Source organism: Physella acuta, unplaced genomic scaffold (assembly GCF_028476545.2).
Source record: "Physella acuta isolate Inbredline_101_S28 unplaced genomic scaffold, ASM2847654v3 ptg000300l, whole genome shotgun sequence".
Taxonomy (NCBI): Eukaryota; Metazoa; Mollusca; class Gastropoda; family Physidae; genus Physella; species Physella acuta.
The window spans coordinates 235,711-252,070 of record NW_026731819.1 but is presented as its reverse complement, the minus strand read 5'-3'; the positions used below and the strand labels follow the sequence as shown (position 1 = coordinate 252,070).

Here is a 16,360-nt window from a genome sequence, read left to right as displayed (position 1 = left end):
TGGCACAGCTGTTTAATGTCCACGGGTTTATTTATTTTTTTTATACGGGTCTCATCGTTTATAAGCGGCTTTAACATTTACCAGTCAGATTGGCCGTCACATTTTTTAAAACATCGAGAAATAAATAATATGCTCAAACACACAGAGGCATATATATATATATATATATATATATATATATATATATATATATATATATATATATATATATATATATATATATATGTGTGTGTGTGTGTGTGTGTGTGTTTAAATACGTATAAGTATAACATTTATATATATATATATATATATACATATATATATATATATATATATATATATATATATATATATATATATATATATACATATATATATATCTTTATATTATTTTTATTTTCTTTTGTATATATATATATATATATATATATATATATATATATATATATATATATATATATATATATATATATATATATATATATATATATATATATATATATATATATATATATATATATATATATATATATATTATATATATATATATATTGGGTAAAGGTAGAGTTATAGGAATAGATACGGGTACCGAACTATGTACAAGTATAAGCGCATGCGTTGGCATAGGTGTCCGTATATGTATTTAGTGATTTTGTTGCTAGGTTTTAAGTAAATGTATATGTTTATGTATATAAATTTTTATGCATTAATAATGTCAAATTGTTTGAGGAGGGGGGATGGGGGAACTTATGTGAGGACGTATGACGTGAGGGGGAAGGGGGGAGGGGGTAAAAACGGTGACGATACTCCTCTATAATTTAAAATGTAATTTTTGAAACTGAAACTTTCAATTATTTTACATTTCAAAAAGGCATTCTAATAAATTGTTATAAAATCTGATATGCTTATGTAATATTAATCTAGATCTTTCCAGAAAATATTTTTTTAAATTTGGAATGTAGGAGTCAAATTTTGTTTGAGATAGAAAAGGGAGGTAAAGTCGTCCAAAAATTATTGTTATAATTTATGGAAGACCTCTAAGCATATTATATGTTAATGTTTACATATATATACACGCTACGTATATTTTCTCTCACATACAAAATACCCACGAGTGCGTGTGCTACAATGAGTGTGTGCTGTCGATAGTTGGTTTAAATGACCGGGCAACAATTCGCATACAGGCTCTATAATTGGGAGGCTGTGTTGTTGGGGTTTTCTCTGCTAATGCGTTCCTTCTTTTACCACACACGTGTCAACCGAATTATGGAGGCAATGGATTAATTACGCTTAATGGAGACTGGTGTTACCGCTATGAATGGATTTTTTTAAAGTCTAACTCTGGGACTGGGCGTGTATTATTGTTTTATTACGACAGCTGGGGTGGAGGAGGGGGGGGGGGTAATATATTGGGTTGTAGGGGTGCGGGACAAAATCTTGGGGATGGATGATGATTATTAAAAAAGAGGGGGGGGGCAACATCTTGGGCTATTGGGGTATGACAACATCTTGGGCTATTAGGGGGAGGCAACATCTTGGGCTGTTGAGGTGCGGGCAACATCTTGGGAGTTGATGATGATTATTGAGGGGTGTGGGGGGGGGGGGTCAAAATCTGCATACCTGACTCACGTTAGGGAAAGTAAAGGCGTCTGGGCTTAGTACTGACCAGACTATCCTTCTCATATGCCCAGGTCGCAGAAACAGGTGAACTCTACTTCACTTGCCCTTTCAGGCATCAGGTCCGAAAAGGAAAATTTACTTTTACACATATCAGCCATACTATATACTATATAGTACAAATATCAGCTATATCATTTAGTACAAATATCTGCCTTATAAATTAGTACAAATATAAGCTACATCATGTAGTACAAATATCAGTCTTATACTTGACCACAAATTTCAGCTTTATACACTAGTTAAAATATCAACTTCATGCTAATATCCACGTACGATTATTAACTTCCATTGTTGAGGCAGGTGAACTATTCACCTGTGACTAATTAGCTGTGTCTTCCAGTCTAAATTAAAATAGCTGTTTTTTTTATATCGACCTTAGGCGCATATTCCAATATCTTGTATCATCGACAATGGTACTCACTCGAACACCATGCCCATAGCCTATCCACATGCTATCCTTACTTAAAAAACTAAGCGTTGCTATCAACGCTTGCTAATACACATAGACTATGTGGGTACGTCTAACCCTAGAGAACCACACTGACTTATGTATCTTTGTTTTGGCTTTAAAATACCAATTTAGTTATGAGATTTTAAAAAAACTAGTTACGTTAAACATCACAACGTTAGGTTTTTGAATGTGTATTACGTTTAGGAAAAGACAAGTCTATTTACTGGGAGTGGGGGGGGGGGGAGCCGGTCCGCGCGGCTATTAATAACCATCACGTGACTTACCCACATCAGCCGAAATTCAATTTACCGTCGGTATACTTGCTGAATAATATAGTTCAACATTCTAAATTTATGATTATCTTATAAACCAAGGCAAAGTACAGCCTAGGACAACTAGGCATATCTTTTATCTACTTCTTTTTTTTAAACCAAAGAAAAAAAAAATTATTGACAAAGTCACGAACATAAAAAGTTCAATAAATGTATTGACAAAGGGCAATACCTCTCTAAGTAGGCTAGAGTACAGTAATAGCTCTCGAAATGTTTTTTGATGTTTAGCTGTAACGTCGTGTGATCTATTTTATAAAACTAAAGTGGGAAGATAATTTTCACTTGTGCAACATAGCGTAAATTTTATTTCTTCTAAACAGCTAATAGGAGACCACAGTTTTTATGTTATAAAATGGGGACAATGCTTAAAATTACATAAATAATGATTTGAGACTAAGGCTTTAAAGTAACGACCTTTCAGCGCAAATAACGCAGATGTAATCTAGTACATCTGCTCTACATTTCGCTTATCAGGTGAATCCATATGAATGGTGTGCATTGTTATGCAACACAACATATGACATTTCACCCCACACCTGCCGCATTTGACTTTATTTAAAATCTCCTTAGACCACAACGGCTCATGTTGAATAACAGCCCTAGAACCCCACCCAACCACAACCATCTGAATTCTTAACATCGCTAAACTACAAAAGAGGCGTAGCGACCCTTCCCGGCGCCCGGGGACAAACTTTCGATTTGCACCCCCCCCCCCCTCAAACTTTCTATTTGCACCCCCTCCTCAAACTTTCAACTTGTTTTTCCAACCCATTTATGCGCCCCCTAAGGCCGGCGCCCAGGGACATATGTCCACCCCCCCCCCCCCCCCTCGCTACGCCTCTGAAACTACAAGTAAAATACTTAAATTAAACTATCATTGTGAAATTACAAGGGAGGCAACCCACTAGATTATTTCCCCTTGCTGCATTTTTAATATGGTTAATGTATTTATACATTAAGAATAATACACATTTCAAGTATACGATAGGATGCACAGTAAAAAGAACAATACGCAAATACCTGGTCAGTGTGTAAATCTAAGGCCAACATTTAATGTATGGAATTGCCTATTGTGTTCCCACCGTTTCAAATGCCCAAAGCGTTAATAATTTTTCATTATGTTTTTGCAAATGATATCTTAATTAAATTGAATGTAACGAATCAATTAATGTAGCCTACCAAATCGTATTTGTTCAGTAGTAAGCAATTAACTTTTTTTAAGGCCGTAGTCAGTGTCTTTTGTGTAATGTCGGTTAGGAAGATTTGTCAGTATTTTATTTTTTCCAGATTACGATAGTAGCTGTTTCTGTGTTGATTTCTAGAAGCACCTAACGTAAGGAAAACGTACAACTACGTTACTAACTAATGCGATGGTTTAAGTTATTTAAACTTTGTAACCCTGCAGTAAGTTAGGTAGTTTATTTTTAAAAGATATTCCAGCTAGATCTATAAGAATCTTTTTTAAAAATTATCTTATCATTTTTATTTTGGTCGTGTTGTGTTTTTTTTTTTTTTTTTTTTTTTTTAAATAATTTTTTTTTTACCTTCTTAAGTTAAGCCTAGTGATAGACGATACTGACATTAGCATTGTTCTCTGTCACTTTCTTCGGATCTGAAATTTTTGTGGATTTTTTCCCCTCGTCACGTGACAGTTCCAGCCAATAGCTGGTGTCTTCTGTAGGCAACTTGTAGTGCTTGATGCTGTTTTGTGGGTAGTTCTTGTATTCTTGGATTTTACCATGGATCCTGTGATGCCATCGGTGGTTTTTGAATTGAATGGTAAGTTTTGTTACTGCCTGCATCTAAGACCGATAAATAGCCATATAAATAGATATATATATAATTATATATACCCACCCATATATATATATATATGTATAATATATATATATATATGATATATATACTATATATATATATATATATATATAGATATATATATATTACTATATTTATTTATTTATTTTTTATTTTTTATTTTACATGACTATATTTATTTATTTATAGGTATATATATATATATATATATATATATATATATATATTATATTATATATATATATATTATATATATATATATATATATATATATACCTTGCTTACAAAAACCTCAGTGTGAAGTTCCGTCTAAGAAATATTTCCCACCCTCTGCTATTTTTAAAGCTTCCTCGATTTCCCCTCCCCCTCCCTCACCCCCACCCCTCCCCCCTCCATTCTTCCTCTACGCTTCCTCCGGCTCCCTTTCAACCTACCCAATCAAAATTCCAACAATTAATTATCCTGCGACCTTTCCAGGCGGGCATCATCAAACAAGCAGAAAACACATCATTTAATGTCGCTGTTCCCGATACGAATTCTTTTGATCCTGAGACTTTAATTAATCCCCTCTCAATTCAAGCCAATTAAAAACCCCCCCAACGTCTGCGCTGGTCAAATATCGATACGTCCAGCCTAACATGGAATCGCCCCGTTGTTTACTTCACAAAATCAATCGCAATTTCCGATTTCAATTGGCCGGGGTCAATCACTATCACGAATCTGATTATCCGGTGAATCGGATCGTTTTAATTTTAAAATGTTAAAAAAAAAACATTTTAGGAAGGGTTAGTTTTCTGGATGCTGTTTTTTCGTTGTTTATTTTTCGCTTGTTTTTTAATCTTAAAGTCCTTAACTTTATACTTTATACAGAATTTCTCAAAAAAGATTTTCAAAATAGATTTATTAAGAGTTCATACTTTTACAAGAAAAAAAAACACTTAAAAATTACATTAGGACTTTGATATCTTTAAAGGTTTCTCAAAATGATAAGAATAATTGACGAATTATATTAACCATACTTTTAATAAAATTTGAAATTGTATTGCTTTCTGGGCATAGTGCTGACCCCACATTATCCCCGTGGATGCCGGGGTCATTGAAACAGATGAACTCTACCCTATGTGTCTTAGGCATCAACCGGAAAAAAAAAGATGATGATATTCCTTTCGGTAAAATCTTTGGCTTAATGGTTCGTAACCTGGGTTCAATCGAACCCCAGGGGTTCAAAGAGTCAGTCTCGGGAATTCGGCGAAGGGTCAAGACACACCCGACTCATATGATTCACGATCGGATTGTGTCAGTGCAGACGATAGAACTATTAGAAGGGTACGGTGAATGCGCATATGAAACTGGTGGGTTTCGGTACCTCCATAAAGGTTAAAAGCCGCTGATTTAAAGTATTGACTGCTGTTTAATTTTTCCAAACCTTGTAAAACGTATATCTGTTTCCACTGTTTAGTGTGGGGGGGGGGGGGCTAACGATGGGGTCAATCAATCAATCATCCCATAGCTCCCATTCTTATGGGAGAAAGGTAGGGGTGGGGCGTTGGGGCACCTTAGTTGACTTTTTAGCATTATTCTTGCCATCTCTGTCTTCTGCTGCTCTTAGCAATTTTGCAACCGGCGGCTTAGTTCGTTCCTTGGTGTCCTTCAGTTTTGTCTTCTCGCCTTGAACCTGGATTCGAACTCGAGACTTTCGTGTTAGCTAGCCTAACGCTCTATTACCAGGAGTAGGTATGGTAAATCATCTTTAAAGGAAACACGTCATTCTTTTTTTTCCCCACAGTTAAACGCGCTACCTTTTTCAGATTTACTTTAAAATGTCATTTAGAAATTTTTTTTCGCATTAGAAGAGAGTAGGCTACTTGTGTATGAAAAAGAAAAAGGCTACTACTTGTTTATTTTTTTTAGATACCACCTTGACCACAGTATATATAGATCGCGCCATGCAGTAGCGTAGCGAGGGGGGGGGCGGGACATATGTCCCCGGGCGCCGACCTTAGGGGGTTCAAATCGAAAGTTTGAGGGGGGGGGGTGCAAATCGAAATCTTGAGGGGGGGGGGGGTGCAAATCGAAAGTTTGAGGGGGGGTGCAAATCAAAATCTTAAGGGGGTGCAAATCGAAAAGTTTATCCCCGGGCGCCGGGAAGGGTCGCTACGCCTCTGGCGCCATGTTTTAAAGTCTTTAAGAGTACCCTGGGTTGTCCAAGTATCTCTTACGTACGTACAACCACCGAGGTCAGCGTGAGATCTATTTGCACATGCAGGACCTAAAGATTATTATATTGACCACAGGGTCGATGAAAAAAAAAAACTGGAAATCGTTCTTCGTATCAATTTTTCTGCGCCCGTTATACGCACGAGAAACCTGACAAAAAAACCGTTAAAACGTGAGTTGTGTGGGTTTTGTTGACACGATACAACCATTTTTTCAAGGGTTTCTTTCTCACATGTCGCAGTAAAAAAATTGGTTTGAGCTCAAAGTTTTTTCCCCCCTCTTACAACCAGGCATGTCAGTTCTAGTCGTATATTTTAAAATACTTTGGCTTCGTTTTGCTGGTCAGATTATTTTTTTTTAAAAACAAAGTTTCAAAGTTGAAATAATGCCGTATGTTTTATGTTTTTATATATAGAGAGCTATACATATTTACATTCTGTTTTATGAATATTATTTTACATTTGCGTTTTTTCTGTTATATTTTTTCGTATATTAAGATAAATAGTGAATAAAAACACTAAATAACATGTTACGATTTAATCAATACATAAAGCATGAAAGCAAGAATGTACACAGCTGTCGTTGTCACACAATAGAACAAGAAGGAATTAGTAAAGCTTTGAACATCATACTCAGCTTTTATAAAAATTAAAAAAAAAACAAAAAACACCAGAAACAGCTGTTTAGTAGTCAACTCGTACGGAGTACTGGCTAAATGATAATGGCAGCTGTACTGGGTAAATGAAAATGGTATATAGGCCTACTCAGCGGGGCCAGCTATACGACGTTGTTAAAAATTATTTTAGGAGCCACACTAAAAAAAACACATCTAAACTTTAGTTCATGGAAGAATCTAAATGTCTCTAGTGGCGTAGGTAGGATTTCGTGATTAGGGTGGGGTTTTTTTTTCGAGTATCGGCATAAATAATTATTTTTTTTAATTTTAATTAAAAAATACAGTAAATGTTCCTTTAAACTCTCCCCTTGTTGGGTTGTAGAAAAATATCAAATAACCACAGAACTCTGTTTTTGTTTCTGTACAGATGTGTTTTTTAAAATCCACCTTACATTATTTTTATTACAACAATCAATTTTTTTTTAAAGTATTACTTAAAGATTCCATACACTACATGTTGAAATGTGTTTTGTGAAATTAATTTAAGCCTTATGGAGGCCAGAGTACAGGGCGAGAAAAAGCGACACTTAATCAATCTAGGAGGACGGCTATTGGAGGGAAGCTCTATGGCACTTCATTGGCCGTGTCACTCACACATAATCTATTTCATTTATGGCTAACGTGTACATGTACACACACACACACACACACATATATATATATATATATATATATATATATATATATATATATATATATATATATATATATATATCAGACCGTTCGTCTCATATATGATATTGACCCACAATATGTCATCTATATGTCATAGACCAACTGTTACATTCCTACTATAGGCCAGCCTTTTCTTGCATCCGCACATCTATAATGGCACATCTAGGCTATGGTCCCAATGCTACATCTTTGACAGTCTATAAATTGACACCTGTTCACAAAAGCTCCCCCGGCACATTCTGTGTTTAGTCTATCAAATTACACTTCTGTACAATAAACTCACAATTTCACTTCTACATCCAGACCTCCCCCCTGTGTATCCCGCATAGCAGTTCACGCATCACCGCGATAAACCCCGAACTGTTTCACCAATTAACAGACCTTCCTTCAACTATCTAACAATACACCCCCATGTTCAACTGTGCGATGTTCCCTCTGTTCTAATTGAACGCTCGACCGAATAGCTCACTCTATTGTCACTGTGACTGGGTTGAGAAAAAAAAAGGGTATTAGAATTTTATATTTTAAAATGGTGAAATGGCTGCCTGTAAACTACATCTTTAACGACACACACACACACATACACACATATGCACACATACATACATACACACACTGTGACTGGGTTGAGAAAAAAAAGGTATTAGAATTTTATATTTTAAAATGGTGAAATGGCTGCCTGTAAATTACATCTTTAACGACACACACACACACACATACACACATATGCACACATACATACACACACACTGTGACTGGGTTCAGAAAAAAATAAAAAGAGGATTAAAATTTATATTTTAAAATGGTGAAATTACATCTTTAACGACACTCACACACTCACACACTCACACACACACATACAAAACACACATACACACACTGTGACTGGGTTAAAAAAATAAAAAAAGAGGATTAGAATTTTATATTTTAAAATGGTGAAATAGCTGCCTGTGAATTACATCTCTATCGACACTCACACAAACACACACACACACTCTCACTCACACACACACACGCGCCACAACACAATCCAACTCCTCGGCACTCTCTCTCCATATCGTCATTCCACTAAATGACAGACGCATATGAAGCCAATCTTGTGAGTTCCAGGACAGATTAGTTTGCCACGTCTGGGAATGACAACAGCAAGGATGGAGAAGAGGGGGGGGGGAAGTGGTTAGGGTGGGGTATGTCGGGGAGGTTGTTTTATTCTGAGAGAGGGGTCGTTGATAGAAGTGTAGCAGGTTTTTGAAAACACGAGCATGCGATTGTTTTCACAATAGTTCAAAGGAGTGCTTGTTTTTTAAATAGATCATCGGTAATAAAATTTATACTCGTCGAAAGGAGTAGATTTAACGCATCGTTAAATGTTATACGTGATGTAGTAATAGCGTATTCGGTTCGGGATGGTTGTTGGAATAATTTTTTTTTTATTCTGTTTTAAAATATTTTCTTGCAGTGTTAGTTTTTAGACTCATTTTTAAAAAATAAGTTCATTCCGATTAAGCTGTATCATATTGATAAGTTATTGACATCAATCTAGTTGTATTGAAATTCTAAGTATGCCAACGTTTTGTCTAGCTATATATTTAGGGCAAAAAAAAAAACTAAATATTTTCAAGTTTTCAAGAAATCAAGAAAACACCAACGATAAGCACTTGGATATTCGTCAGAATAATATTTTTAAAAAAATATTATTATTGAAATTAAATTTTGGAAAAATTGAAAAATTTAATTACATGCGTGAAGGTCGGAAGTAAATTTCCGGCCGTCCGGATCATGAGGCAAGAGTGGTATTTTGGGGTTTTCTGTGAGGCTAAGGTTGTCTTTTTATACGTCTTGTTTGGGTTTTCTGTGAGGCTAAGGTTGTCTTTTTATACGTCTTGCTTTGATTTTCTGTAAGGCTAAGGTTGTCTTTTTATACGTCTTGTTTGGGTTGTCTAGAAGTCTAAGGTTGTCTTTTTATACGTCTTGTTTGGGTTTTCTGTGAGGCTAAGGTTGTCTTTTTATACGTCTTGTTTGGGTTGTCTAGAAGTCTAAGGTTGTCTTTTTATACGTCTTGTTTGGGGTTTTCTGTGAGGCTAAGGTTGTCTTTTTATACGTCTTGTTTGGGTTGTCTAGAAGTCTGGGATTGTCTTTTTATACGTCTTGTTTGGGTTGTCTCGAAGTCTGGGGTTGTCGTTTTATACGTCTTGTTTGGGTTGTCTAGAAGTCTGGGGTTGTCTTTTTATTCGTCTTGTTTGAGTTATCTTGGAGTCTGGATTTGGCTTTTATACGTCTCTTTCTCTCTATCTAGAAGGCTTGGGTTTTCTTTTATGTCTTTTTTTAAAGTTGTCTCAAAGGTTGGTATTGTATTTTATAAACATTAAATACGTACACTTACAGACAATAGCAGATGGAGTAGAGTCCACTTGTTTTTTTTTCTATATCTAGACAAATGAAAAAGAAATGTATCGGCAGCATTAGGTTTATCGCTTTTACTTCATTGAAGTGGATGAGGATTGACTTTGTGAACCGAAATTTGTACTCTTTCGTATTTTCTGTATTTTAATTCTGTCTTACCGGGACTGCCCATTAATTATCATTATACTTTAATGACATATACGTTATTAATTTACATACTGAAAATTGAGCCTGCAAACATTTCTCGTAACGAAACAACAACAAAAACACGAACAACAACACATGACATCTCGTGACATGCTTACACAATCCTGACACGCTCATTGGACAGGCCCAGATCACGTGCACAAACAGCAGCCATTTTCCCCCGTAAGGTGTTGACATGTAAATATCACCGCGTAAAAGCCGAATCGGCACGTAGAGGTAAAAGTAATCGTTAACACAACAACGCTGGAGAAGAAGAAAAAAATGTCGATGTTGGTGTACGATAACTGTAATATTATTACACAGTAAACAAAGTACTTGTGGTCCATACTGTGTTTGTCCAAGTATTATAAACACACTGTTGGTGTATATTATAAGTGGAAAAACAAAGCGTCCTTTTCTTAGTCACTTTGATGCGTACAGTATTTTACACTGGCGTAGGCAGTCGGGTTGGGGGGGGGAGTTATATACAATATATATATATATATATATATATATATATATATATATATATATATATATATATATATATATATATATATATATATATATATATATATATATATATATAAACATTCCTTACGACTAAATCTGTCCAATGCCACTGAGTATTTTAAAATGGTACTGATACGAAAGGTTATATTACTGATTTTTTAGTCCATAGTTTCACTATAAAGATCAATAAAGTGGATTGAATATTGTCAATGAAACGATCAATAAATTTGATTGAAATATGTAAATAAAAAAGATCATTACATTGACCGAATACTGTCAATGAAAATATCAATACAGTTGATTGGATGTCACTGAAGTAGTGTGTTTCTACTTAAAAAAAACAACTGAGCAAAACAATTTTCAAGGAAGAAATTTGTTGGCCTGAACTACAGTTTAAAAATGATACTACAATTTCACTGAATTTTTATTACATAGATTTACAGTTACTCGGGGTGGGGGGGGGGGGTCTTAAATTATATTGAAGAAATTCCAGTTTTTTATTTTACATTAAATAAGTTCATCAAAGTTACTTGTGTATAAAGGCTTTTCAATATTTTTTTTTTACAACGGCTTTCTGTATATTCATTTAATTCGATAATATATTTCGTTCTTCGCGTAATAAAATTAGTCCATAAAATATGTCAATTTTACCAGTTTTTTTTATAGTTGGCTGGTTTTTTTTTTACTTCCCCAGATAGTTTTCGCGACGACATAATGGACGTCTATTTTCTTCTTCGCGTAATAAAATTAGTCAGATAATTAGTCAATAAAATATGTCAATTTTACCAGTTTTTTTTTTATAGTTGGCTGGGTTTTTATACTTCCACAGATAGTTTTCGCCACGACATAATGGACATATATTTCCTTCTTCGCGTAATAAAATTAGTCACATGATTAGTCCTTAAAATATGTCAATTTTACCATTTATTTTTATAGTTGGCTGGGTTTTTATACTTCCACAGATAGTTTTCGCGACGACATAATGGACATATATTTCCTTCTTCGCGTAATAAAATTAGTCACATAATTACTCCATAAAATATGTCAACTTTACCAGTTTTTTATTATAGTCGGCTGGTTTGTTTTACTTCCACAGATAGTTTTCGCGACGACATAATGGACATATATTTCCTTCTTCGCTTAATAAAATTAGCCCATAAAATACATCAATTTTACCATTTTTCTTATAGTCGGCCACTTTGTTTTATTCCCACAGATAGTTTTCGCGACGACATAATGGACAGCAAGGACAACAGCCCGCCGTGTCTCGAACCCGTGACCACAGACGAGGACGACCTCCACGACATGCCGACACTGGATGTACAAACTAACCTTGACCTCGCGGATCACTTACACGACCCGGAAGGTAAGTCACGTGATTTTCAATTTTTGTTTTTCTTCCCCCCCCCCCCCCTCCTCACCCCTACGATGTCTATACTACCCTTAGTTATCTATACAAAACAGTATTTGTTTAATCAACTCCCTTGTATTACATTATCAGCATATTATATATCACTCACCTAACGGCTGTATAAAACTGTTTTATTGTATTAACAGTTATTATTGTCTCCATTATAACATTTTTAACGCAAAAAAATGTTACATTTCTATACTAACAAACGACCATGATTTGCTCCTACAGAAAACCTTCCTGACCCCCCCCCCCTTTCCACACTTTGTTCTCATTCACGCATACATTTAAATGAAGATTTTTCTTTTATTAAAAATCTTCTCGTTACTAATTCAATGATTGAGTTGCAATAACAAAATATACATTTTAAAAAAATTTAATTTTTAATTTTCTCGAAGAAATTTAATCATTACATCCAATAAAGGAAGTTTGTGTTTATTTTTTGTTTGCATTTTTAATGACAACTTAAATACATAATTAGGGGGCACTAATATGGGATTCTAGCTCTAAAAACCGTAGTTTATTCCAATTTTTCATGTTTAATAAAGAAAAGCCAAATTAACAAATAAATTTTCTTTATTAATTTAAAACAATATCTTTTTAAAACGGTTGTTATTGTTTGTTTCGCATCTTGCAGAATTAGTCGTCCCGTTTACTTAATTACTTAAAACCATTCATTAGCCCTTTTTCTGTTTATTTTACTTATATTAGCATGAAATCACGAACGTTCCTAGATTGCTCTCCCTTGCCGGTGACGATCAACAACGAACACTCCCCATTTTACACGTACTCTCACACTCGGGATCACGTCACGTCTAGGCCAGTACGTTCTCGGCCACGTGTCGGGCCATCTTGTCCCTGGCCATCCGAACCAAAAAAAAAAAAAAAAAAAACCCTCCTAAAATAAATCGGAGCCCAATCAGGCAATTTGCATGCAGGGTCATTCGCTACCTAAATTGACTGCTAGCATTAGTTCCGACCAGGATTTTTCCCCATCTGAAAGCCTATTACGAGCGGTTGACACAGGCTCGGTGAAACGTAATTTCTGTGATCCGGCGGTTTATTCAATATTGAAAAGCAATTCCGACGGATTTTACCTCACCCGGAGCGGGCAGATTTGCTATGGGGTTTTTTTTCTTCTTTTTTTTCTCTATTTTTTTTTTCGTTTTTTTTTATCCCTTCTTTATCGCCTATCAGAATATTATTTATTTCCTTGCGCTCTTTGTGTGACGACATATTGCCTCCTTCGTCCATCCATCAAACTCGTGAATGGAAAAATCAAATATGTTTAGTGAACTCAATACTACAACATTAAAAAATTGATATCAGCTTGTGTTATTTAAAAAGAATTTTAAATTTTCAACTAAAGTGTGGACTAGATGTATGATATATCAATATATGGGCCTATTATAGTCATTAACATATATTCCTACTTGCACTCACACACCCGAACACGCACACACACACACACTCACACACACACACACACACACATATATATATATATATATATATATATATATATATATATATATATATATATATATATATATATATATATATATATATATATATATATATATATATATATATATATATATACATATAGGCAATGAAATAAGTGCAACTTTGCAACAACGCTTGCTAGCTGAATGACTGATCTACTAAATTGGCTAGATCATTGGTTGACCAGCTATCGGATTTTCCCTCTGCACTTGACGATGACCTATGACTTAAAAAATGTGTAGTGCAACCTTTCACCTGCGTGCTTTGATTTGCACTTGGTTTGCTATAAAAAGTAGCCTACTTAAGCATTGATGTAACTTGTCGCTGGGACGGAGGTAGGGGGTAGTGTTGAGGGGGGGGGGGGGCTTCTTAAGCTCTAATTATCTGTTGGTTAAAATTTAGGACAGAAATTAACAAGTGTTGATGACGTTAACTGCCAAAAAAAAATATAAATAAAACTTAAGTCATCACTCCCTGCATTGAAGTATTACTTTAAAAGAGTACCGCATCTAATACTTCCCTTTGCTACGTGATTTAAGGGGGGCGCTCCTAATAGGGTAAGTTATATTTTTCTTCGAAGTTAGGATAATTTTAAAATGCTTTACCATGATTTACATATTTTTATATACGGTATAAATATAAATACCTTTTGAGTAGAACTTTAACGGACTAAAATAATGTCATCGTCATTATTAGCAAAGGCCGATATTAATATAAGAGAATAGGGCTTATCAGTACAAATAATCAATACATCATAGTTGTTTGGAGCTATGGTATAATATACTTCCATACTTGACATTATGAAAGTAACAAAAATATGTTTTCTGCTACGATCGAGACATGGTTCCTCTGTACTCAAGTCAGCTGAATGTAAACCCTACTCGCCAACCCAACCCTTTTCCTTCATATCACATCCTGAAGGGTCGACCTGGGGTTTGTTTGAAAGTGAGCGCACCCGGAAATGAACATTCCTGTAATAATATCGTGCAAGTGGGTCGTAGGTCAAACCGCTTCCTGGCCAGGATGCTTGTCATTAGTGTAATTGCCAGGACTCGCCCTATAGTGCCGGAACGGTGTAGCTGTCCAAATGTATAAATGAGTGGTACCTTCACTTTCTTTTTTTTTACCTTTAATATTTATAACAATATAATAACTATCAAACTGTTACATACCATTACCAATATTAACCCTGACCTAACGTTTAACCTAACTTTAATCTGACTATTCCCAAATCAAAACCGAAGCAGGACGCAAATACACACTAAACGTTTAAGGTATTAACCCGCAGTACGTATAGTATCATATTTTTTTACCAATGATATTTCTCAATCCGTCGTTTGGTTGTGTGGTTTCATTCATCCGTCCATCCACCTATCCACCCATCCATGATCAACACGATTCCAACATCATTTAACCCCACCCATCCATCCGTCAATCCATCCATCCATCCATCCGTCAATCCATCCATCCATCCATCCATCCATCCATCCATCCATCCATCCATCCATCCATCCATCCATCCATCCATCCATCCATCCATCCATCCATCCATCCATCCATCCATCCATCCATCCATCCATCCATCCATCCATCCATCCATCCATCCATCCATCCAACCCACCCCCCCCCAACCCACCCCACCCACCCATCCATCACCAACGCGGTTCCCACATCATTTAACCCCCTATTACCCACCAAACCAGCGCTAACTTGGCGTCACGTTTTTCTCCTGCCAACTTAACAAGGGGGAGACAAATATAATGAAAGCAATTTTCACCGACCGGCAACCGGCTCACGGCCGTTGTTTCCTGCCGTGCGACTCGCCGGTCGTGTCACCAGTTTCGAGGACCCGAAATAGTCTCGGTACAGTGGAAACCTCGTGATGCCGGCATGAATGGCTCACGTGTAAAGGAAACCGGTCACGGTTGATGGACTTGGATCTTTAGCAGGCGTGAGTTGAAAATGTTGCCGTCTGCGACAGATGAGGATGACGTGTGTGGCGCCAGGTGTTATATAAATAACTTGATGATTATTTAATTGAGGGGAGTGGGAGTGTGAGAGGTAACCTCGGGTGTCTACGGGTGTAGTTTCATCATTGCAAATGGCGTTACAATAGGGCTGGTAAGTAGGTCACCATCCAGTTCTACGGCTCAATAAAACCTGCATGAGCCATAGAACTGGTTGGTGACCTACTTACCAGCCCTATTGCGACATGGCAGCATGGAGTTTAGTTTTTTTCCCTTAATATCTTTTAGTGTTATTGTCAGATGTCTTTTTGCTGGGGGTGGGGGTGGTGGGTGGGGGGGGTGGGCGTTGATGTTGGCATCAGAATGGTTGAATGGTTAAAGTATATATATATATATATATATATATATATATATATATATATATATATATATATATATATATATATATATATGTTACATTTTTTTTTATTTTGTTCATGGAAGGGAGGAACAGAGACCCCCCCCCCCCCATCCCCGGAGAAATGTCAAAAGAAACAATGATAT

General features: G+C 35.7%; 1 protein-coding gene across 2 annotated transcripts in view; it reads left to right on the top strand.

The window, feature by feature from the left end:
- The window catches only part of LOC131939894 (LIM domain only protein 3), a 156,519-nt gene that overhangs the window by 14,687 nt on the left and 125,472 nt on the right, over positions 1-16,360 (top strand). The window contains exons 1-2 of one of the 2 annotated variants that reach the window (XM_059298428.1): positions 4,005-4,224; positions 12,150-12,299. In XM_059298428.1, the coding sequence (XP_059154411.1) occupies positions 4,185-4,224; positions 12,150-12,299 (190 nt within the window). In that variant the 5' untranslated portion in view covers positions 4,005-4,184. Of the gene's footprint in view, positions 1-4,004; positions 4,225-12,149; positions 12,300-16,360 lie in introns of those variants that run through there. The other variant, XM_059298426.1, reaches the window with a different exon arrangement.